The sequence below is a fragment of the Coccidioides posadasii genome, chromosome 1 (genome assembly GCF_018416015.2).
Source record: "Coccidioides posadasii str. Silveira chromosome 1, complete sequence".
NCBI classification, from domain to species: domain Eukaryota; kingdom Fungi; phylum Ascomycota; class Eurotiomycetes; order Onygenales; family Onygenaceae; genus Coccidioides; species Coccidioides posadasii.
In genome coordinates, this window is record NC_089407.1 from 422621 (window position 1) to 445691 (window position 23071).

Genomic DNA, 23071 nt, shown 5'->3' on the forward strand with positions numbered 1-23071 from the left:
AAAGACTTGAATGCGGCTTGTTCGTGCCTGAAATCAGAGTGGTCGTGAAGACTTTTATTTGTATTCCAGCAGCCCTGCTCCACGCTTAGCATACTCGGCTCCCTATTGACATTTAGCCGTCATCGATCACGACCATATATCTGACAGCAAGGAATACCCATGGCGACCATAAGCGGGACGACTGGTGGACAGTCTTGGCAGACGGGAGAGTTCGCGATTGATTTGGCTGCCGTTTGTTCCTGAAGTCTAACTTTGAGTTGATCAATATCTGCGTGCAATCCCGCCTTTCTGCTCGAAAACCGTTGAATACCAAAGCTTGCTTGAAATCCTGAAGTGATAGTTATATCACTAATAATGGGTTCCAACACTGAGCAGTCTCCCGACAGAGAACTTTCCGTTCTCTTCGTCTGCCTGGGGAACATCTGTACGTCCAACCCCGCCCCCGCTCCCACACCCACTGGGCTTGCTTCTGGGGACATGTAGCTAACCGACAATCCTATGTCCTATCTCACAGGCCGTTCTCCAATGGCCGAAGCTGTTTTCAAACACCACATCTTGGACCTCCCCACTACATCGTCCCTGAAATTTAAAACCATCGACTCCGCAGGCACGGGCGCATATCATGTCCACTCACCACCGGACCCACGTACGATGTCTACACTACAGCGACACAACATCACCAAGTACCGCCACGCGGCTCGTAAGGTTAATAAAGCGGATTTCAAAGAGTTCGACTACATTTTCGCCATGGACGATTCCAATCTCTACGACCTGCAAGAGCTGCAGGAGAAGGTGGTAAGGGACAACGAGAAGAAGGGAGCAGCAGCAGACGGCCTGGCGGAGTTGAGGCTGTTCGGCGACTTTAATCGCGACGGGAGTGTCTGCGAGAAGGTGGGTGGCGGGAAGAGTGTGCCAGACCCGTATTATGGCGGGAATGATGGATTCGAGGACGTTTTCCACCAGGTGGTGGGACATACGGAAGGGTTCTTAAAGTATTTGGAAAAGAAGACAGAGGCTAACTGATGGATGGTCTTCGCTGTTCCTGGGATATCCCGGCTTCCGAAGATGTGTCTAATGAACATGCAATGACCACTGGGGTTTGGGAGCTGCTGTGTTCCAACTATGGGGAAGCGGCGGCAGAGGGAAAGACAAAACCAAAAAAAAAAAGGAAAGAAAGAAAAGGCTTTGATTCTAGGCAATGTTGCTTGTTTTTAAAAGATAATACCCCATCGCATAAGAGGTAGTAGAGCTACAAGAACTTCATTTAAAACATCCTTCGGAACACTTCAAGCACAAGAGTTAAGACTTTTGCTAAGTAGAATTGCGGTGTATCCATTTACAATGCGGGATAGGAAACAGAAACAGAATATTAATACAAGCTTGGGTCATCAAAAAGCACATGCGTGTGAACTCATATCTTCTCGCTGATCTTGATTGCAGCCCTGCAGCCCAGACGAATGACGTTGACCAATGGATCGTACGGTTTAGCCTCTTTCGCATCGTTCTCGACAGCATGATCCAGATGCTCCAATTCCTCATCCCGGATCCTCTTCAGCGTAGAGACCAGTTCTTTCAATTCACCATCAATTTCTTCTCCTCTCTGCTCGGCATCGGCAAACCATTCCAGAATCACCCGGATCTGATCATTATAATGGGTCCCGATCTCGGTCTCTACAGCCTCCGTGCATGCCATTGCGGCCTCTCGCCCCATTATCCCGGTAGACCAGCCCAAGAACGTCGACACACCCTCCCAGATGGGGTACATGACCGTGGGTCGAACTCGATGCTTCGCTATCAGCTTGTTGAAGGTGTCAAAGTGACCGGCCTCCTGGTCATACATGTGCTTCATAAGCGGTCGAAGGTGTGGGTGTGAGCGGACCACGGGGGGCGACTGGGCGGTGTAGATCAGAGTGGCCGCAAGCTCCCCAGCCTGGTTGACTCTGAGGGCGCTGTCGAGAAAGTCACGCTGTTCTTTCGTCAGGGCCATCCTGGGTTTCTCTGCGGGCGACGCGGTGCGGTGGGAGGTGGTGGAGCTGTGGCGGACCCGTGGTTGGAGGGTGCGGAGGCATTGGGAGCAGACAGAGCCACGCACGAGGCGAGCGTGTCTGAGAAGAGCAGCGCGTACATCCATCTCCGGTGGTTGGGCCAGCCGATCACTGGCGGGAGTCGTACAACACGACAGAAATACGTACAGTATGTACTGCCTGCTGCCAGGTTCGAAGGTACCTTTTGAGTTAGTTACATACCAAAAGAGGCAGTTCGGAGGCCCGTTTCCGCGCCGAGACCTCCGATTGGCTGGTACGGAAAAACCAACCGGCGACCGCTGAGTCAGCAGGCCGTCTGCCGCCCCAGCAAAACCGACGCCGCGAAAGACGAACGCCAGGACGAACGACGACGGCAAAGGTTGCCAGCCCTGCAAACCGCCTGTGCGCTGCCATTTTTCCCTTTATTCGGGCCGCAGCCGCCTCCCGCTTAATCGGCGCACACTACCTCTGCTCCCGTATATATATATATATATATATATATATTGAATCTTGACCTACAGCCAGGACTGCACTGCTGCACGCCGGTTCCCACCAACCACACCCCTATCTGCCGTCCATTGCCACCTCACCTCCTGCCCTGCCCCTCTCCCTGGATTTTATCCGTCGCCTGGAGCGCGCCTTGAGCCAGCTGCTGGCAGTTCCCGCCACCTTTGTCTTCCATCCCTTCTGCATACCCGTTCTTTGATACATCACCTATCCTCACTTTCACAATGGCAGACTTAGACGCCGAGCTCCTTGCCCTGGCAGGGGGTGATGATTCATCAGATGAGGAAACTTCCATGCCTGCTCAGTCAAAGGAGCTCTCTCCTCCCCCTTCTCCCTCCTCCAAAGAAAAGCAACCTGAGGATGAAGACGAGGAGATGGCGCGCAAAGGTGTTGCAAGGCCTGTCAAGCGAAGAAAAAGAGCGAGGATTGAGGAGGAAGAGGAGGAAGGCGAACTGTGAGTGTTACCAACATCCCCCTGTTTGTGTTCTCGCCTTTCCCCGCGTCCAGGCTGTCGCTTTATCTTCGTCCTTTTTTTATTTTTTTATTTTTTTTTTCCACTGCCCCTTTCCCTCTCCCTTCCCCCGCCCCTCATGTTCCTTTTCTTGCCCGCCGCTCACGGGCTACTTTGTCCTTTTCATGTTTTTTTTCTTTCCTCTTTTTCATCACTTGAACACCATTTCCACCCCTTCCATGTACACCATCAAATTGTGTGAATCCCACTGACAGGCAAAAAATGTCCAGGTCCTCTTCTACTCCTCGCTCCCGCAAGTCCCTGAACTCTGCATCCATGTCCGAATCCGAATCTGAGGGATCGCCTCCCGATGAAGATAATCAAGGCCCGATCTTTTCCTACGAAAAGCTGTTCTACTCCGCCAAAGACAAAGAAGAGATTATGGCCATGCCGGAGATTCAGCGTGAAGAGTTGCTTTCCGAAAGAGCTCAGCTCGTTGATCGCCACAACCAAGATATCGCGCTTCGTCGCCTCCTCGCCATGCGTGAACGGGAGGAAGCTAAGGTCGCTGAGAAGAGAAAGCGTAAGGCTTCCGATGCTGAAGGCCAGCGCAAGAGCGCTCGCCAGAAGACCACTCTAGGCGGTCGTAAGGTCGGCGAAACATCCGATGCCATCGAAGCCTATAAACGTCAGCGGGAGCAGAAGGGAAAACGTGATGAGCAGCGCCGTCGTGATGCTAGTAGTAGGAAGAAGGACGGACGTTCTCGCTCCGTGGAAGGCTCTGACGTTGACGCTCATGGTGAAAGCGAAGTCGAATGGGATGAGGGAGCTGCTCGCCGTTCTACCTCACCAACCAAGGACGATCCTCCGGCTGACTTCCGAGACTTCGAGCGTGCACGAGTTAGCCGTAGCAACTTTGCCCAATATTGCTTCTACCCAAATTTTGAGAAGCTTATCACTGGCTGCTACACTCGTATCAACGTCGGCCCACATCCAGATACTGGCGAACTTGTTTACCGCCTTTGTCTCATCACTGGTAGGCCTTGCGGAGGTTTTCTGTTTGAACAAAATAGACTAATACATGATTTTCCAGATTTCACTGAAGGTAGACCATATGCTATTGAAGGTCCAAACGGGAGGAAGTTTGTCACTAAGCAGTACGCTGTGCTTGAGCATGGAAAGTCGAAGAAGGAGTTTCCATATATTTTTTGCTCTGACTCTCCATTTACTGAGGTATGGAGTCCTAGGGTCCATGACATGCTTACCCTAGTTACTTTACTGACACTGAGATCTGTAGTCGGAGTTCAACCGCTATCGTCAGACCATGGTCGTGGAAGGCTTCAAGATGCCCACCAAGTCAGTCTTGAACAAGAAGATTGATGATATTCACTTCCTTATCAACTATCGCCTTTCGAAGGAGGAACTCGAGGAAAAGCTAAAACGCCAAGGCACTCACGACAACAAAATGGCAGTCTTTCAGCGTCTTCAGCTGCAAAAGCGCCGTCAGGAAGCAGTTGCAACCGGTGATGAAGCTGCTATTGCTGAATGTGATGCAGAAATCGCCCGCTTGTCCGGTCCAAAACTGGCGTTTGGAACTTCCCTCGTGGAGCCTAGGTCTACCGAAAAGACACAGCAAGAACGATTGGCCGAACTCAACCGTCGAAACCAAAAGCTAAATGCCGAAAATGTGCGCAAAGCTCAGCTTGAGGAGAGACGAGCTGCTCGACTGCAGCAGGCAGCTGTTGCCCGTGGAGAAGCCCTTCCTGACCGGTTTGCCCGCGTCAAGACCCGAGCTCGAACCCACTACGATGCAAGTGGCAACCGTCTTTTGCCCAAGAAACAAGAATCTGGAGAAGTTAGCGGGTCTGTCACTCCACTGACAACTGGCGCCAATACTCCCAACAAGGCTACACCTCCTCCTGGTGTCAACCACGCCAATGTTACTAAGGAGACCAAGCCGCAGACTGGGATCCCGAAACTCCGTTACGCTCCCAATGCCGATGAAATCCTTGCTGCTTCCCTGGACTTTGAGATTGACATCGAAATCTAAGTTCCCTTTCCAGCCTCTAGATTTCATGAACCTACAATGCGCATTGATGGCTTAATGGACTGATATGCGTGTACTTCTCTGCGTCCCCGGCGGTGTTTAAGATTTGTTTTTGGCGTTGGTTGACGGACATAATAAAACATTAGGTCAGATGCGTCCGGGCGTTGGGTACATGCAGGCTCTCTTTGGTTGGTTCCGGTGCAAGTGCATTGCTGGGTCCTCGTATGTACTGTACTTTCTATGTTTCACTTCGGGCTTTCTTTTTTTTTTTTTTTTTTCCTTCTACCGCCACGGCTTGATTTTTGATATCTGGTTCATATGGACATTTCGGGGTGAGCGTACTGGTCCGAACTGAGGTAACAGAGGGACCACCCCGGATCAAAATTGGTGCTGCGAGTCATGTATTTTGTTCTTTCGGTGCCAGCCATTCATTACTATTGCGCCTCTGTCGAGCATTACTAGAAAGTACGATAAAAAAAATATGACGCAGATAAAAAGCACTCGGCCTTAATTCTATCACTATACTCCGTACAATGTATAAAATATGTGCCCTGGTCATCCGATATAGCATCAGAGTCGGGGCGACAACTGAATTTCGGGAGGATAGTGCCCGGCCGGCCGCTAGTGCAAAACCTGCAAACGCTGGAAATGAAGCGTATCGCTTGGTGACGTCACGCGTATTCTCAACGCGCTGGCGCCAATTCGCACGCGACGGGCAATGCGACGCGCCAACAAGAACCCCCCGTTCGGCTCAGCTGTCAAAACAACAATCCATATTGCGCAGCAGGCGCTCCGTCCACCGTCACATTGTTACTGATATGATATAAAGACCATCCATTTTCTGCTCTTTACTGCTTATTTGAATCCAATTGCCAGGGAATGTCGAGCCCATCGACACCGCGTTCCAGCGCGTCGCGCCAGCATAGCACGGCTCATGACGGAGGTTCGCCCGACATTTTAACGCCTGGAAGAAAGATCAAAGCTTTACTTGCGGAGTTTGATAGCGATTCAGCTTCTGAGAATGAGGGCATTGCTAGCAATTCCCGAGAGAAGTTGGACCTCTTATCGCTAGAGAAAAGCCCCAGTGCAAAGAAGAATTCGATCAATGTCAGAAATTGGGCCGAGGAGGAAGATGAAGATGAAGATGAAGACGATATTCCGGTTGCGCCGAGAGGAAGATTGGCTGCGAGATTACAAGCAGCTCCAGGATCCGGTGTAATCCCAGTGGGGAGCCTTGTGAACGACAGTCCTAAGCGAGGAAATGTCTCGGACAGTTCTCAGTCCTCCTCGGGAGATATCCGTCCTGCTGCACGGAGGAGTCGACCTTTGAGACGAAACTCCGATATCATTCGAGATGATCAGTCAAATCGCGCTTCGTCGCCACTATTCGTGCCCCAGGACTCTCCCATAAAGCGTATTGGCAGCCTCGTGCATGAGACCAGTGGCTCCGAAAGCGAGGTTGTCAAACCGTACCATCAGTCCCGTCTACAGGCCCTTGTTGCCCAAAAGCGAAAGGAAAGGGAGGAAAAAGAGCGGCTGGAAGCGGAGAAACAAGCTGAGCGGATGCAAAGACTCGCAGATGCAAGAGTGCAATTCACATCCGACCTGGAAGATGCCGTAGAAGATGATGATGACGACGAATCGTCTCGCAGACTAACGCAGCAATCGCGCCCTACGCGGAAGGCAAGCAAGAAGGCTCTGCTGGAAATGAGCCGCGAAACACAACGGATGAGTAGAAATATGCAACTGGCGCATCAGGCGACTACAAAAAAGACGTTTCCATTGAACAGTTTCATCGAGCGATTTAATCAAAAGTGCAACGTTTATCAATCGTCCCCCAACCCTGATTCGGCTTTAGAGTCGAGAAGTTCGGCGATCGCAAGCTCCGTCAACCATTCCGACAACGATAATGTCGAACAAGACAAGCATTCTACTCCCCCCACATCACCCTTGCCACATGTGCATGAAGGCAAAGAGGATGCTAAAGCTGCTGATCCAGTCGCTATGTGTGCCGAAGAGGACATGCCTGCAAGAAATCCAGAGAGAGAATTATCTGTTGAACTTGAGGCCCTCGATCCAGGGGTTACTGCTCCTATTTCCAAAAACCGTGCTAGTAACCCCAAAGAAAATATCTCATCATCGTCTACAAAGCAACCCCCGAGTTCACGCCAGATTCGGGTCCAGCTTTCGAGGCAAGATGTCGCTGAAAATCAGAAGAACGACTCTGATTCGGAGCTCGAGATAGTAACGTCGCCCGCAAAGGCGCGCAAGTTAGCTCTATTTGAAAATTTCTCCGCAAAATCTTCTATATCGTCCGACTCGCTACGAAAACTGAAGCTATTGGCGCGATTAACCTCTCCCAAGAAGAATAGAATGTTGACCCGTGCCGAGCACGAGGAATGGCTACTACGACAGGCAAGAAAACAAGCTGCTCAGGAAAGAGAGGAGAAAATTGCTGCGCTGCGAGCAAAGGGCATTGTCATACAAACTGCAGAGGAGAAGGCACGTCTAGAGGACGACGTTGAAAACCTTATGGAGAAAGCCAGGGAAGAGGCTGAAGAAATCGCGCGCAAAGAAAAGGCCGCAAGAAAAAAGGAGGCTCACGCACAGGATATGGAGCTTGACGATAGTGAGGATGCCGAGTATGAAGACGATGAAGAAGAAGGCGAAGAGGATTCAGAGGATAAAAATGACGAAGGGGAACTTGAGAGAGAAGATGAGCTCGCCGATGAAGATGAGCTAGGGGATGGAAATCCGACACGAGATGGGCGATTAATGGATGATCAGGCCACGGAAGCTGACGAATCCGAGGGGGAGCCTTCACAAGAGGAGTCAGAAAATGAAAAACCAATGGAAATATCACGTCCTAAAAGACGACCGAAATTCGTCGTTTCCGACGACGAAGACGATGATCAGCCCGCAGTTGTTACTCAGACGCCCATGAAACCGGTGATCCCAGGCCTTGAACAACAGAGAACTCCCCTTATCCGGCTATCCCAAGCATTTGCTGCAACTCTCGCTGATAACCGGGAAGATGATAATGAGCAGGATTCCCTTGCCGTCCTCCGCAAGATACCAGAGTTTGACATGCAAGTTGGGGAACTCCTCGAAGCAGATTCCCAGGGAATTATCCACGAGAGTCAAGGACAAACCAGCGGAACACTTGATCTCCTTGCAGATTTTACTCAGAACGATGTCCGTGTGGCTGAATCCCCAGCTGCCAAGACAATGAGCGAGTATTCACAGATCCCAGAGCCGAGCCAGGACGTTGGATTTGTGATGTCTCCCTTCGATCAACAAAAACGCTTTTTAACTCAGCCTAAATCGACTATAGATACTGTGCTTGTATCTAAAGATGATTCTCCCATTGCAAAAATGGGAGGCAAGCGGTTAAGACGGGGTGCTTTGCATCAAATGTCAGATGCAGAAGATAGCTTTTTAGTCCGGCCCAGTGCATTCGACATCATGCGCAAGGCGGCTCGGAAACCAGTGACACCCTTCGACAAAAAGGCAAGCAAGGCAAAAGAGGTCGTTGACGAAGCTGCCGAAGAGTCCGAGGATGAATATGCAGGACTTGGTGGTGCAAGCGACGACGATTCGGGTGAGGAGGACGAGCTGGATTTAACTATGATCAACGATAACAGTGGAGAAATCGTGGATGAGCAGGAACTGGCTGCTCTGAATGCGTACGCCCTACTTCGTACCCCCTGATGAAGATATCATGCTAATTAATCTGAAACACAGTGATCATGCCCGGCAAAGGGATGAAGGAGACGTGAACAAGCTTCTTCGAGACATTACCACTGGCGCCCTTCGTAGAAAACGCGGCATGGGCGATGAATTAGACCTCTCGGATTCTGACGATGAGCGCATCGCAGCTCGTCGCCGGGCTAAGCAACGAGAATTTGCAAAAATGCGGAAAGCCCTCCTTGCTGATGAAAACATCAACAAAATTGCGGAAGACCCCAAGAAGCAAGCGTTTTTGAAATCCATTGAGGATAGGGATATGGACGATATGTTTGATTTCCTCCGTGATGAATACGGTGAATCGAATTCAGATACGGGCGCATTAATCGGTGAAGGACTCGACGATAGTCAGAGTAAAAGTGAAGAGGGCATGCAAGATGGACGAAAACGCCCCTTGAATGCTGCTGGACCTGATTCGCTAAATCGTCCACCGGCTAAACTCCGTCGTACATCTAGACCGGGAAAGAAAAAGCCGTCCACTCTAGCAGAAATCCGCGCTCAGCTATCCTCTCTTATCGGCGAGTCAGGGTTGCACGATGCGGTGGAAGTCATACCAGATAGTCAGCCCGATATACCTCTCGACGACGAAGTCAGTTTTACTAATAAAGAAGACTCATACGATCGTCCCGAGGCTTTTCGATCCACTAATCCCCGCCGACGTGGCAGAGTAGTAGACCGCCTGTCTTTACGCAGAGCTGCATCCTCCAATGCTGCCCTGTCTGCGATTGCCGGGCCTGGACCCGGATCCGGATCTGGGTCGTCTTCATCGTCTAAAGTCGCCTTCCATAGTTCGACCACAGTCCCTGAATTCAAACGCCCGCCACCGTTGCTTCTCCGGCGCACTACAACAAATTCGTCAAGTTCCTCTTCCTCCTCTTCGCGGCCCGGCGGCGCTGTCACGCCAGCTTCCATTGCAGTAGTGAAATCAGATGGTTCTGGTGCTAGTGGAGCCACAGTTAGCAAGAAAGGCGCTGTCAACTATTACGCAGCGGCAAGAGAAAAGGAACGAGAATTTCAATTAAAGAAGAACTTGATTCGAGAGAGCGTCGCAAGTAAGAAAGCGATGGAGGATCATAGGGCTAGGAGGGAAAAAGGTCTGGTGGGATTGCTGGGAGGTGCAAGCTGGGAATAATCGTGATATCTTTTTTTCTGTTTCTGTTTAGTTCTTGACGCGCGCATGAAATGACACTGGAGCCCACGAGATGTAATAATCTCACGGTGACTTGCTTTGTGTTACCCTTTCCCACGCCGTGGTCATTTTGCAAGAATTTTTTAGAATAGATTAATCAGGGCTGGACCCTGATTCGTCACCAATTTCATTACGAAGGCTGCTATGAACAAATGTCCTGCATCATTTACACGGTCACGTACCGCTTCCACCTGGCTCCGGTTTTCGTATAATATCCCATTCTATACTCACCAACCACACGTTTGTTCTCCGTGTTATTATAGAGCTTATGGTGTCGGACTCTTCAGGGTTGGCATTGTTATTAGAGGCATCACCAGTGTGGAAAGGCTCAATCTCCATGTCCCAAACTAGTCCTCGTCGGATTCCTACCCAGTCTCCTTTCTGGAGCTTCTGCATCGGAGGTAGAACAGTAGACACGGGAGAGCCGAAAAGGAGTATATTATTCTGGGAAGCAGTGGGAGGTTGTACTTTTGAAGGGGATATCAAGGTAAATGGAGCAGGGTGACCCAGTCTACCTTGCCGTTGTCCACCTTGTCTACGGACGTCAGTAGGGGCTGAAGTTCGAATTTCACCAACTTGGACAATTAGTTGGTATTTATCAAAAGGTTGCTCTCTTTCTCCTTGGTCGGCTTGGGTCTGAGTCGTCTGCGGAGGAGCTTGACTTTGTGACACTTGTTTCCTTGTACCTAAGTCTAGGATCCAATTTCGGACTTCGGATGCCATACCACCAGGAATAAATGTACGAGATTTAGATCGAGCATGGCGTTTGGCGTATGGAAACGGGATAGGGCTTGTCAGTAACGCCGAAATGTCCGGCTCCCGCCGTCGAAAAGGCGTTTGAGGTAGCACAAATCGCGGTTTTTGCCGCTGCGTGGATGTCCGAGCAGTCGTGGCGTTATTGCTTCCACTTGGTTGCCGTGGAGTACTTGATATGGGTGTGCTAAACATAAACCGCGGGGGTCCGCGAGATGAAGAGTGGTGAGGTACACTAGCAGCACCAGTTGGTTGAAATGGAGTAGACGGCATAGGGTGGACCGTCGGAGACAATAGGTTATCCACATTTCCAGCTGATGGCGATGCCGGCCCCGCCTGCGGAGACGACGGTGGTGATTCAGACGAAGTGGATGAGATTTGGTCAAGCTCTCTGGCACTAACTGGCCGCACTTCCAAATCGTCTGCTGAAGATATCGATAAGCGTCGACGTTTCGCCTGATGCTGATTTAGAGAGAAGGAAAGAAGCATCTCTTCGTCATCGTCGTCCGCCACAGTTTTTCCAGGTTCATTTTCTGGACGGCCGCTACGAGAAGTTTCCACAATGCCTTGAAGCAAATCACCTTCCTCTTCCCCTTCAGAATCTTCAATTACCTCCTTCATCTTAATTTCAGTGTTCCTTGGCGTATCTTGAATAGTCTTGCGCGCCCGGGCAGCAGGCGAGGACCCTTTGTCACTAACATCTATTCCGTCTCCAGACTTTCTATTCTGTCGCTGGCTAAACACAAATCGAGGAGTCGCGGCGAACTGTGCCGCAAAGCCTGATTGTGCAGATGAGCTAAATATGAATTTTGGCGTCCGTGCAGTTGCATTAGGTCTTTCATTGGACTCGGCCCGGGAGGTGTACTGTTTGTTGGAGTTGACATTCTCTCGCGATGGTGTCTAAAGCAATCCGTGAGCCACTTTTCCTACATAGAGCGCGGCAAGCACTGACATATTTGGAACTCATGTTGCATAGCTCATAAAGACGATATCAATCACATCACGTATTATCGTGCCCGACTGTTGCTCTTTTGCACGTTGAAATTCCCCTTAGGACGTCGCGACCTCGAATCCGCTTAGTCAGATTGCGCTTGGCGTGGGTGAGGTTGTAGAGGAGCTGCCTTTCCGCTCCGCTCCACTCCACCCTTCCTATCAAAACGTCCATTTTTCCCCCCAAAGCTATGCTACCGGCCCGCCACCCCAGAACCCTCCTCCTAACCCTGGATGCCTTCAACACCATATTTCACCCGCGCCAGCCCGTACCTGAAATCTACACACATGTCGCACAAGCTCTCGGCGTCATCCCTTCCACAATAACCGCCGATGCGGTAAAACCGGCGTTCAGGACCGCATTCAAGCGCAACAGCGCGCAGTACCCGAACTATGGTCGAGATACCCCCGGGTTTGGCGGACCGAAAGCATGGTGGGCCAAAGTCATTCGAGAGTGTTTCGCTCAGGTCAAAGGGGGAAGTACGACGGTAGACGAGATTCCGGATAGGTTGGTGGAAACGCTGTTCACCGTATTCGGGGGAGAGGCGTATAAACTGTACAATGATGCAGAGCCATTTTTCAGGAAATTGCAATTGTGGAAACAGGCGAAGAGGTCCCGAAACGTCTCCCAAGACCTGGTTAGGGAGGACTGTTGGGATCGGATTGTTGTTGGAGTTATCTCCAATTCGGATGATAGAGTCCCTACGATTTTGAGATCAATGGGCTTGCGGGTCGGAAGTGCGTGGGCGGATAACGGGGATTTGCTTCCCCCTGCCGATGTAAGGCATGATGCGATAAAGCAGGAAAATGATATTGATTTTATTGTTACGAGTTATGAAGCTGGGAAGGAAAAGCCGAATAAGCATATTTTCGACGTTGCTCAAAAGCGTGCAGGCGAGTACCTGAATGCCACTAGCCCTGCTAAACGTCCACTCTTCCCAGCTCCGAGCTATTATTGCATTCATGTTGGGGATGATTATCACGATGACTATCAGGGAGGACAGAGTGCTGGTTGGGATAGCTTTTTACTGCTAAGGGAAGATGTTGAAATCCCAGAACACGCACAAAAGTCTGCACGCTCAATCTCTAACCTTGATCAGTTATTTTCTTTATTGCGCATGGAGGATCACGATGGAAGGTTGGTATAGTTGTTATGATTGTATCTCTTCAGACAAGCCTGGTTTCGGGTGATAAATACAAACAATGCAATCCGCAGATCTTCATGATCCCGCACCTTCGGATATCACTTTCAACGTGTCCAGCGCGAGCTTGCAGCCCCATTTATGCAATTTCTTGTCCCGTTTTGAGGCCACCACATTTGATTTTGCGACAACTTTGCGGATAAAATATATCAACCCAGTCACGACCTGCGGTGTATCTCGCGCTTTTAAGAAAACGTTGACAAGCGGTTTTTCTTCAAAGGTAAATTGAGTGGATTCGCCTGCTTTCTGCTGCTTGCGTAATGACTTTTGTTGGGTTTGCTGCATTGTTGTGATCAGCAGCAGTTCAACGAAGGTCCTAGTCTTGGGTTGCAGATACAAAAAGTCGAGTGTCTTCAAAATTCCAAGCGTAAGGCCTCCATCGGCTATCAATGAGCCGTACATTTTGGCAAGGTTAACAATGGCTCGCGTGGTCAACGACCGATCTTCATCTTCGTCCGCGCTGAAGGCATCGTCCTCCATATTCCCACTCTCGCCCATTCGTTTGAATACGTCCCAGAGCGAGAATTGGAACGCCATTTTCATCTTCCTCTCGCCGCAGAGTTTCCTTGCGATGAGGGTATAGTATGGGTTATAGGAACCCTCCTCCGAGGCACAATGGACGAGAACCTGAGGAATCTCGGTCTCCTGACTTCGTTTTAAGCGCAACTTAGTCAGCCTAACATGCGCATCCTGATAGTCGGATGCAGACATTATTGCTACAAAAATAGACCGCCGGACCTCGGTGTTCATTCGATGGCTTCTGGCCAGTTGGGCAAGATCCACGGCTTTCTTATCGCCCAGGTCATCGTCCAAATTATCTGGCAGAACTGCACTCGGGTCAACGGTTGCCTTGTGAGTATATGTGCTAGCGGAGTCTGCTTTCCAACTTGCGCCAACAAGCCACCATTTCCCCCTTTTGTCGGAGTTTTGGATATCGGCACGTCCAATCCTCAAAGGCTCGCTCGCTCTGAGACTTCTCGAGTTAAGAGAGCCCAGAATCTTTCTCATCTTTGTAAGGTGTTCTAACGATATGCTTGCTCCTGGGGCATTTTTCAGCTTGTTATTCTTAAGGTCAGTGATCGTTTCGATCATGAACTTCGTGCGAACTGAAAGAGCCGCTTCTCCTATTTGCGCTACTGCTGGTTGAATAAGGAGAACAATGTCCTTGAGGGCGGAAGGATCGTCCTGTCGAAGTTGGGGACCGGAATCTATGATATGTTAGCGTTAGGATAGGTTACAATTAGATAGGGAACGAAGAACATACTTCTCACAACCTTGAGGAGCAGCTCAGTGTTCAACTCGTTAATTTCTCCCAAGAATAAGCGAATATAGTCAAACACCAAGCCGCATCCGAGGAGGTGGAAATTATAGAGATGGGACAACAGCGACAGTAAATTAACCATGTCTTTCCTACTCGACTCCCCTTTATCCTTCTCCTCGTACATGCTATCGAATCGCTGCACGAGATTCTGCACAAATTCAGCACCGAATTCCATGCCGATCACTTTATATATCGCCGCGATGAATCCCGCGTGAAGAATTATAAAGGTGTCATTTAGGCTGCTCCCGCTGCATACCAATCCGAAGAGTATGTCTATCAGGACAGATGTTACACTCTGGCGGGGATAGTCTTGGTAAAGTTTCTCGATATCACCAAGGATAGATATTATATTAGCTTCCGATAGTTTATTCAAATGTCCTTGTATTTGGCGTCGTAGACGCAAGAGAGATTCCGATTCAGTGGATGATTGCATTCTTTTGGATGGGGGAATGTATTTGGCTGGGGCGGTATCACTCGCAGCGACGGGAGGGCGGTACGGGTTCTCTTTCTGTTTCGTTTTCTGCGGAGCTGATTCCTCCTTCTCCTCCTCTTCGTCGTCAAAGCCTTGAAATTCACTATCTCCCTCACCAACACTATCGTCGTCGTCGTCATCAAGATCTTCTAGCATCTCGTCAAAGTCCTCTTCGTCTTCATGCGCGTCTTCACTTCCAGTAATTTCCTCCTCATCTCTATTCCCCACCTCTGTCATTCTTGCCCTTTGTCTTTTCCTCTGAAGCCATTCCTCTCCCTCTCTTTTCCGCTTTTTCGCTTCTATCTCTGAATCCGACCCCAACTCGCCCAAGATGTCGCCCAACCCGCTTTCCAGGAAAGATTTAGGCAATTTCTTTTTCCCTTTAAGGCCCAACTTTTTCTCTAAGGCCGCAATCTCTGCATCATCTTCTTCGAGCTTCTTTTGCACGGAGCGCGATATCTTGGGGTGGGGTGGCGGGTTCTCAGCTTCGGGGGTCTCGTCTTCGTTCTCCCCTTCGTCAAGGTCAATTTCAACGTCTGATTCTTCGTGTTCCTGTTCGACGGGCTGCTTCCGCTTCAATATTGATTTTAACGTCCTTGGCTCTGCGGGTGTTCTCGTTTTCGGCTTCGCCGGGCGTTCATCTTCGCTCCGTCCGGATTTTTCGTCAAAAACATCGTGCTCGGGCCCATCCTCGCCTTGTGACCTTTGTCTGCGTTTATGTCCCTTTCTCTGCTGAAATCCAGGCCCCCTCCGCGATCGCTCTGCTTTCCGGCGCTCCTTTCTGGAGAATCCGCTGTGAGGGTTCGAGCTTCTCGCGCCGGTTGTGATCGTATCTTTCAAGCCTAGTTCTTCGCGGAGCTGTCGGGGGAGCTGTGTTGTATTATATGCCAGTCGTGGCATGGCTGCAAGAGGTATTCACCGGCCGTAGAATCGTAGTTATGTCCGAGAAGGACGGCGAATACAAACTTATTGAGCGTCAGCGGTTTTTTCGTTCCTGAAATATTTAACTGCGGCCCGTGCGTCTACAGCGGGATTTCTGGTCTTGGCGGCATCAACCGTGCGCAAGTTGAAGGACAGCATCACCCGGACGTCAAATCCCATTCCGCAAGCAGAAGTGTGCGACGAGAATCACAGGGATTTTCATTATCTGTCCTCCATTAATAAATCCTAGCATAATTCTAGAGCTGCTCCTTGCTTTCATTACAATTTGATCCTCCCCCACAGACAACCTCGCCATTATGACTGCGCATCTGTCCCAAGATGAGGTGAGTCGAATCTAACACACAGATATACACACACACTCACTCTCTCTCGCCCCTTCTCCCTTTTTATCCCTTTCCACCCTATGAAACTAATTAACCCCATGTCATTAGTTCTTCACGCACCTCACAGCGCTCCTAACCAACCAGTCCACCTCCCTCCGTGGCTCCGTCTTTCTCACTCAGAAGCTCCTTCCAGCCCCACCACCAGGCCGGTCCACGACGACAACCACTACACAAACCACCGCCAGCGCTGAAGCTCCCTCATACACAGAGAGAACAACCACGACAACCACTTTCCAACCCAACCAGTCTGCGGTGCTAATCCGTGCTTCAAACGGGCGCCATAAGACCGCCAAAGTGAAGGCTTCCACGATCGTACAACCGGAGGAATTGGAGGCGTTCTATGCCAGATACGCCGAGCTGTGCAAGGCGGGGATGGTGGGGCTGAAGAAGAGAGATAGAAGTGCGAAGAAGAAAGGGAAGGCGAAGGGAAAAGTGGTTAAGGGATGACTTTGCGACTACTCCCGACGGTAGCGCGTCGTGTTGGTATGCCGGTGGGGGGGAAAAGAAGAAAAACAGATCTACGTGAGATTTTCTACGCCCTTTTCTTTTTCTTTTCTTTTTTTTTTTTTGGATAATTGTGGTGCATGCGTTTGGCGTCTTTCTGTGGGGGGTTTGGGGCTCTTAATTTTTTATTTTTTATTTCTTTGTTCTCACGAGCATGTCAAAAACAGTGTTTATTTGGCAAATGTTCCACTGAGCATCGGACTACAGCGAATATGCGAGGGTGTCATATTCCTCCTCGGGGGTTGGACCCAGTAACGTTGAGAATAAAAAGCAAAGTAGAAGTACATACATACATGAGAAATATATCGACGAAGTCGTGCCACGTACATACCAAAAGCTAAACCAAAATACAAAAATGTATTGTCCCAACGAATATGTACACGTGGGGCCGGAAGCCGTGGTCACTAAGGCGGAAGTAAATCCCAGGTTGGATGAGAAAACATCCGAAGCGGGGAATGAGAGACAAAAGAAGCCTGCGATCTCAGTCTACTTCACTCGAGGATTCTGAGGTTGTGGGAGAGTCTCTGCCCAGGTTCGCAGAGGCAATGGGAGAAAGAGGATTCCCAAAATCATCCTCGCTGAAAGAATCGTCGGTGTCGCTCATAGTTTCAGGCTGAGTGGGAAATTTCCCAGACCCAGGACCAGCTGGGCCGCGATTATTATCTTTAGCGGCCATTTCTGCCGCAAGTCTGAGGAACATAAGTAAAAGGTGTATAGGAGGCCCAAGAACGAATGTGTAAGTTTTTTCGAAAATGGCATCAATTAAATTATTAACCGGCGATTTAGGGGCGGGCGTAAACAATGTTGAAGATGGCGGTAAGGGAGAGAAAGAGCGCTGCCGCGATGCACGAATGCGTCGGCGGATGATCGAGTTGGGATTCTCAATAGGAACCTCTAAACCATTACGAGTTTGTACTCGAGGAAATAAGTCGCCCGGTTCACACGACGTGAGGGGCTTTGGCGGATCGCTGAGAGCCATGGATGGTGGCCGGAGAGGACCCGAATCATGTGTGGTGTCGGGTACGATGGTCGCTGCAGAGTTGTCGCGAGTATGGCTCGTTTTCAAGATCACACACGGCGAGGGTTCGCAGGCGGATGCGCGGGGAGAAGGTGGCGTGGAATAAGGCGGCGAAGGAGGAGGAGAGACAGAAGCATCAGAGACCGAGTGGAACGAAGAAGCACTTGAAGCGACGCCCGCGCTGCCATCACGAGCGTCGTTGACGGTTTCAGACTCAGACTCGAATCTCGCGAGCAAACTTTCAAATTTTGGTGCAGGCTCAGAGACCACTCGGAAGCTGGACCGCTTGGGGATCCGTATGGGTGAGGACCGGCGATCGCGAGAAGAACATCGGGTGGTGGAAGGAGGCAGGCTCCCGCCCCGTTCACTCTGCTCGTCTGTGTCGTACCCAATGCTCCCAAAGTCACTGGGTTCACGGTCCTCCGAAGAAAGACTTCCCTCAAAGTCAAACGGCCTCACCGGTAGACCGGCCATTGTCTTCGGCCGCCACGCCCGTTTCTTCTTCGGTGTTTTAGCTTCTTCCGGGAGCTCTACAGAGAACTCCCGTTTAAACGGGCAAGGCGTAATTTCATAACGAATTATACTGGAGAGGACCAGCTTCCATTCTGCCACCTTCTTGACGTCCTCCTCGCTCTCGTGCGGGAACTCGATACGGTAGTAGGTGAGCTTCCTTATCCGCAGGACGAAGGTTGACCTGGCATCGACACACCAGCACTGGCAGTTCTTCAACAGAGCATAGACGACGTTTCCTGATTTAAGGAAAGCAGCGGAGCCGGCAATGTTCTCTATCCTCAGCGCCCCGATGGCGGCGATCGTCTCGGAGCGAGTCCTCCAGGGCAGGGTCTCGATGGCATCGACAGGGTAGTCCAGGTCGGGGAGGATTGGGCCGGGGCTGGACGACTGAGGGAGTTCGAATTTTATGACGGTCACGGAGGGATGGTGGAATAGGACGTCGTTGGAAGGAATGGACGTATCATACGAGCCAAGGGAGTGCCTCATCCGGTGAGGCGGCCTCGGAGGAACAGCGAAGGACCGTCTGCGTATTGGCTCCGGCATCGTGCACGGGTGAGCTCCATCGACGATGACCAAGGAATGACGGGAAAACAGAGCACGCCAGCTGCAGACCGGCCGGGATGCACAGAAAGGCAAAAGACAGCCTGCAGAGCCGTTGGGGTTGCGGCGGGGGCCAATCGCGCTTAGATATCGTTAACTTGACTATTTTAGCCGCGCTCCTCATGCCGATTGCCAAGCCAGCTGCTTGCAGAGCATGTGAAGTCGTCATTCGATGGTGTTTGGCGGTGTTCGACAAAACAAGATAAACCAACTTCACAGTTTACTTTAGAGAAGTTATTTCAGATATGACCACCGGAACCTGTGTCTTGGAGCTTTTTTCTTTTTTTTTTTCCTTCTTTTTTTTGTTACCAGTTAACTACCACTCTGGCTGTCCCTAATTGTTACTGTCTGTGTTTCCAACGCATATGCTCGGTTGCTTGGAAACTAAATATGTGAAATCGCCAGGATCAAAAGAAGGGAAAAGGCTGAGAGGGGACTCCAGGCAGGAATTTCAGACAATCTTTCATCAAAATGCACCCTGATTCATTTTTCATAATTGACTGGCGATATGATCGCGAAACTCTGTAGACAAATCTCTTCCAGTGACAGGACGGACCCGTCCCTACAAGGATATTTGACATCCCAACTGAGGGGATAAAGGCATTGAATCCTTTGGGCTGTCAAGCTACTCGATAGTTACAAAGTAGACAAAAACGAGTTCACAGAGCTATTAAGCAGGGAATACGAAAAAGCTGCGAACACAACTGTTGTTACCCTGGACATATACTCGGCATGTACTCTGTACTCCGTATGTATATATACTGGTTGGTTACTGGTAACAAGAGCCCAATCTTTGACACTTCCCAACTCTGTATTGGCTCCGCACAGAAAGTTCATTTTGGAGGCGTTTCGTGCGGAGAAACGGAGTGCTCCGCAGAGATCCCCCCAAATCCCAGAAGCCCACCGTGACGCAACTCGAAACCCACCTCCTTAAGCTTGCGCCGGGGATGGGGGCCGCGGGCTCTGCTTGCATATTTCGTGTCTTTGAAAGATTTTTTCCCTCCGCATGGCCGGTTTTCTCCAATGCTTCCAGTCCGGGTTGGGTGCGGCCCGTTTCGTTTCGGCAACTCGGCTGCCCACTTGGCTCTACCACCGCCCGGAACTACCGTTGTGGGAATGGTGACCGCGGGATATCCCCATCTGTCAAAAGCTCTCTTTTTGTGGGCCACGCGATCACTCACTCTGGGGGGTCGAAACGGCTCATCGCTGCATCCTTGATCCCTTGGATGAGGTCCACTGTCATTTAGCCTGGGCCAATGATGGCATGCTTCTCAAGTCCATTCTGTCTGACTGTGGAGGGCGTTCTCGAATCTGCGTCCCTGGCCAAATCCTTCGCGCTCGAAACCTCCTTGATCCGCCCCTGTGGTTTCCTCGATGTGAGTCGATCCTGTCGGCCTTCGCCAGGCTCCTTTGAGAATGTTTACGACGATCGGCTGGTGGCAAAAGATGCATCGAAAGCACGACCGTCGCCTCCGGCTTCGGTCCCACGGAGTGTTCCACCGCGTCCGTCCCGTTTATCAATCGTGGAACATGCTGGAGAGAAATTGTCCGCTCTACAGCCGCCTACGGCGAATATGTAGCTAAACTAGCCTTTATTCTCGGAACTTCTAATGCCATTGCGTGATTTCTGGAGTCGACTTCCCCGTGGATGTCTTTGTTCCGCTCATATCCCGTCGTTTCCAGCAACTATTGTTGCATGGTTTATGGACGATTCTCCAGCTTCGCCAGCGGGATGCTTAGCTAGGCTATTGGGTACCCACAGGTATTCCCCAGACATAAAAATGTTGTCTGGAGAATCGTCCATTCCATTTTTCTCTGCACGGGGATATATATTGTATGTGATCCTCCGCACGAACTTTGCTGTCCCCGGGCTTTTTCCACATTTCACGGGCTCCATCGGTTGGTGCTGAATTGGATCAAATTTGTTTTGTCTGACGGAGATATCACGTTTATTCACCATGAAGACTCCGATATCTTCATGGAATGTTGCCAACCGGCTAAAGAAGCGCCAGCTTCTTATCGCCATCAACACCGTCGCCGCCTTATCTATCTTCTTCTTCGGCTATGACCAGGGTATGATGGGCGGTGTCAACAATGCGAAGGACTACATCGATCTTATGAAATTCGGCCATACGGAGACGATCAACGGCTCGCCGCATACACCAGTTATCACTGATAGCTTGTTGCAGGGCGGGATCGTCTCCGTGTACTATCTGGGTACCCTGATAGGCGCCTTATTCGGTGGATGGGTCGGTGATAAAATTGGGAGAATCAAATCCATCGCCCTGGGCTCTGTGTGGGGTGTAATTGGAGCTGCATTGCAGTGCTCGGCTCAAAACCATGTCTGGATGATCTTCGGTGGGTGGATAGATAACTTTGGGGTAGCCACGATAAGTCGACTGGAGGCTGATGGTCACAGCACGCCTTGTCAATGGCTTTGGAACGGGTATTCTGAACGCCATCGTGCCCGTTTGGGCCACGGAGACTGCCGAACATACATCCAGAGGGCAATTCATAGCCATTGAGTTCACCCTTAACATATTCGGCGTGGTTGTCGCATACTGGCTGGAGTTGTTAGTAACGCCCATTTTCTGTCATTGTTTTATGGATTCTCCGGTTGAAAATAGGAGCTGACAACTGCGAGCAGCGGTCTCGCCTACATCGACGATGGAGTCTCAGCTTTTCGATGGAGATTCCCCATTGCGTTCCAGATTATTCCTCTTCTCATTCTTTTCGCCGCAGTCTGGTTCTTCCCAGAATCACCCCGATGGCTCGTCAAGATGGGCCACGAGGAAGAGGCACGGTACATCCTTGGCAGACTTCGCGGTGACGAAGGAGAGGACGTTGCCCGAGCAGAAGCCGAATTCCAAGATATCAAACACGTTGCAGAGCTTGAAAGGACACTCTCATATAGCACCTCCTACTTCTCCATGTTCACGGGCCGTAAGACGGGAAAGCTGCATCTGGGAAGACGAGTTGAGCTGGTTGTGTGGCTGCAGATTATGCAGGAATGGGTCGGCATCGCCGGTGTTACCATTTGTACGTTTTTATCATATGCATCTTCCGGCCCTAATGTCTAATTCGACATAACGATCCGATAGATGCGCCTACGATCTTCCGAATCGCGGGATTTGATGCCATGAAGAGCCAGTGGATTAGCGGCTTGAACAACATCTTTTACATGGTGAAATCAACGAGGTTCATATACTTCGTCATGGGGTGCTAACCGGTTCGGTGGCTCTACAGATCTCTACGTTGATTTGCGTCTTTACTCTTGATCGCATTGGTCGCCGATGGACGCTATACTGGGGTTCTACCGGGCAAGGCATTGCCATGTTCCTTGCTGGGGGTTTCGCCCGACTTGCGATCAATGCCACGGAGGCCGGCGACGCGTCAAAGGCATCACGCTACGGAGCGGCAGCGGCGGCCATGATCTTTATATTTACTTTTGTCTTCGGAGCAACGTGGCTAACCGTTCCTTGGCTGTATCCTGCGGAGATATTCCCTCTAGCCGTGCGCGGCAAAGGCAATGCGTGGGGAGTCGTAGGATGGAGTGTGGGCAACGGCTGGCTGGTACGAGGGGGCAACATAGCCTGAACTTTCACATACTCTCTCCAGGTAACATAAGGCGCTGACAGACTTTGAACCACAGACGCTCCTCTGTCCCGTCATGTTTGATTCCATAGGTGAGAAGACCCTCTACATCTTCGCCATTAGCAACGTCATCACCATCCCGATGGTCTGGGCGCTGTACCCGGAATCCAACCAGCGCACGTTGGAAGATATGGATCTTCTCTTCGCCGCCGACACCCCCTGGACCTGGGACGCCGAGCGAACATTCACGCAGCTTAAAAACGAAAACCCCGATTTCGCCCAGGCAGCCGCGCAATTAAAGGGCGGGAAGCTGGACGAGGAGATAGGAAAGCTAGGGGTTCAAGAGCTGCCGGAGAAGGAGTAGATTGAGGGACACTTTTGATGTTGGGGATGATTCTTGGGCGTTTCGCTTGGCTGGGGGAGGGGGTGGAAATAACTGACTTTTTAAAGGGATGATGGTGGTGGCTGGGTCAGGGAGAGACGTCATGATCGGGGCTTTGCCAATCCTGTCCAGAACGACTGGTACATAATCTGCAGAAGAAGAATGGAACATGAATCCTTACCCTCTCCGTCCCTCCTGTCTTGACGTAACGGGGTTAGTGCAATACCATCTGAGGACAGTCAGTGCATGCGAACGTTCCCAACTTGGGCAGCTCAAACACGGAGAGACGGTCAAGTCTTCATAGTCACTGACTGCATAAGACTATAATGAATAATAATAATAATCAAGACGGGCGATTTTGAAGGTCCGCGACAGACGCAGTCGCAAGAAGGGACATGGGCGAGCTATTCCCTTCCGGAACTAGCGGCGAGC

At 50.6% G+C, this 23071-nt stretch overlaps 10 protein-coding genes across 10 annotated transcripts; 6 read left to right on the plus strand and 4 right to left on the minus strand.

The window, feature by feature from the left end:
• Positions 1-354: 354 nt before the first annotated feature.
• D8B26_000065 (uncharacterized protein) lies at positions 355-1023 on the plus strand (the record flags this gene model as incomplete). The annotated part of the gene is made up of 2 exons (XM_003067717.1): positions 355-424; positions 515-1023. 2 exons carry the CDS (start codon positions 355-357, stop codon positions 1021-1023), a joined length of 579 nt encoding a protein of 192 aa, XP_003067763.1.
• A 388-nt stretch (positions 1024-1411) lies between these two features.
• Positions 1412-1987, minus strand: D8B26_000066 (uncharacterized protein; the record flags this gene model as incomplete). The annotated part of the gene is made up of 1 exon (XM_003067716.2): positions 1412-1987. One exon carries the CDS (start codon positions 1985-1987, stop codon positions 1412-1414), a length of 576 nt encoding a protein of 191 aa, XP_003067762.2.
• A 428-nt stretch (positions 1988-2415) lies between these two features.
• On the plus strand, positions 2416-5533 carry D8B26_000067 (uncharacterized protein). Its single transcript, XM_003067715.2, has 4 exons — positions 2416-2985; positions 3273-4018; positions 4076-4215; positions 4280-5533. Exons 1-4 carry the CDS (start codon positions 2756-2758, stop codon positions 5030-5032), a joined length of 1869 nt encoding a protein of 622 aa, XP_003067761.1. The 5' UTR covers positions 2416-2755; the 3' UTR covers positions 5033-5533.
• Positions 5534-5908: 375 nt separating this feature from the next.
• D8B26_000068 (uncharacterized protein) lies at positions 5909-9908 on the plus strand (the record flags this gene model as incomplete). The annotated part of the gene is made up of 2 exons (XM_003067714.2): positions 5909-8715; positions 8774-9908. 2 exons carry the CDS (start codon positions 5909-5911, stop codon positions 9906-9908), a joined length of 3942 nt encoding a protein of 1313 aa, XP_003067760.2.
• A 231-nt stretch (positions 9909-10139) lies between these two features.
• On the minus strand, positions 10140-11685 carry D8B26_000069 (uncharacterized protein; the record flags this gene model as incomplete). Its single annotated transcript, XM_003067713.2, has 2 exons — positions 10140-11618; positions 11671-11685. The coding sequence occupies 2 exons, from the start codon at positions 11683-11685 to the stop codon at positions 10140-10142; spliced, it is 1494 nt and encodes a 497-aa protein (XP_003067759.2).
• A 214-nt stretch (positions 11686-11899) lies between these two features.
• On the plus strand, positions 11900-12856 carry D8B26_000070 (uncharacterized protein; the record flags this gene model as incomplete). The annotated part of the gene is made up of 1 exon (XM_003067712.2): positions 11900-12856. One exon carries the CDS (start codon positions 11900-11902, stop codon positions 12854-12856), a length of 957 nt encoding a protein of 318 aa, XP_003067758.2.
• A 72-nt stretch (positions 12857-12928) lies between these two features.
• On the minus strand, positions 12929-15603 carry SGD1 (suppressor of glycerol defect; the record flags this gene model as incomplete). Its single annotated transcript, XM_003067711.2, has 2 exons — positions 12929-14118; positions 14175-15603. 2 exons carry the CDS (start codon positions 15601-15603, stop codon positions 12929-12931), a joined length of 2619 nt encoding a protein of 872 aa, XP_003067757.2.
• A 338-nt stretch (positions 15604-15941) lies between these two features.
• D8B26_000072 (uncharacterized protein) lies at positions 15942-16475 on the plus strand (the record flags this gene model as incomplete). The annotated part of the gene is made up of 2 exons (XM_003067710.2): positions 15942-15968; positions 16077-16475. 2 exons carry the CDS (start codon positions 15942-15944, stop codon positions 16473-16475), a joined length of 426 nt encoding a protein of 141 aa, XP_003067756.2.
• Positions 16476-16883: 408 nt separating this feature from the next.
• On the minus strand, positions 16884-18635 carry D8B26_000073 (uncharacterized protein). The gene has a single exon (XM_003067709.2). It carries the CDS (start codon positions 18604-18606, stop codon positions 17014-17016), a length of 1593 nt encoding a protein of 530 aa, XP_003067755.1. The 5' UTR covers positions 18607-18635; the 3' UTR covers positions 16884-17013.
• A 1986-nt stretch (positions 18636-20621) lies between these two features.
• Positions 20622-22884, plus strand: D8B26_000074 (uncharacterized protein; the record flags this gene model as incomplete). Its single annotated transcript, XM_003067708.2, has 6 exons — positions 20622-21021; positions 21083-21236; positions 21311-21702; positions 21765-21847; positions 21910-22236; positions 22316-22884. The coding sequence occupies 6 exons, from the start codon at positions 20622-20624 to the stop codon at positions 22619-22621; spliced, it is 1662 nt and encodes a 553-aa protein (XP_003067754.2). The 3' UTR covers positions 22622-22884.
• Between the last annotated feature and the right edge of the window lie 187 nt (positions 22885-23071).

What these genes read in the sequence shown, in the direction of transcription:
- D8B26_000067 (XM_003067715.2), top strand. Translation starts at nt 2,756, where the DNA reads ATGGCAGACTTAGACGCCGAGCTCCTTGCCCTGGCAGGGGGTGATGAT. An exon ending in GAAGAGGAGGAAGGCGAACT is followed by an intron (nt 2,986 to 3,272) that starts GTGAGTGTTACC and finishes AAAAATGTCCAG; the next exon opens with GTCCTCTTCTACTCCTCGCT. An exon ending in CTGACTCTCCATTTACTGAG is followed by an intron (nt 4,216 to 4,279) that starts GTATGGAGTCCT and finishes TGAGATCTGTAG; the next exon opens with TCGGAGTTCAACCGCTATCG.
- D8B26_000073 (XM_003067709.2), bottom strand. Translation starts at nt 18,606, where the DNA reads ATGCCGGAGCCAATACGCAGACGGTCCTTCGCTGTTCCTCCGAGGCCG.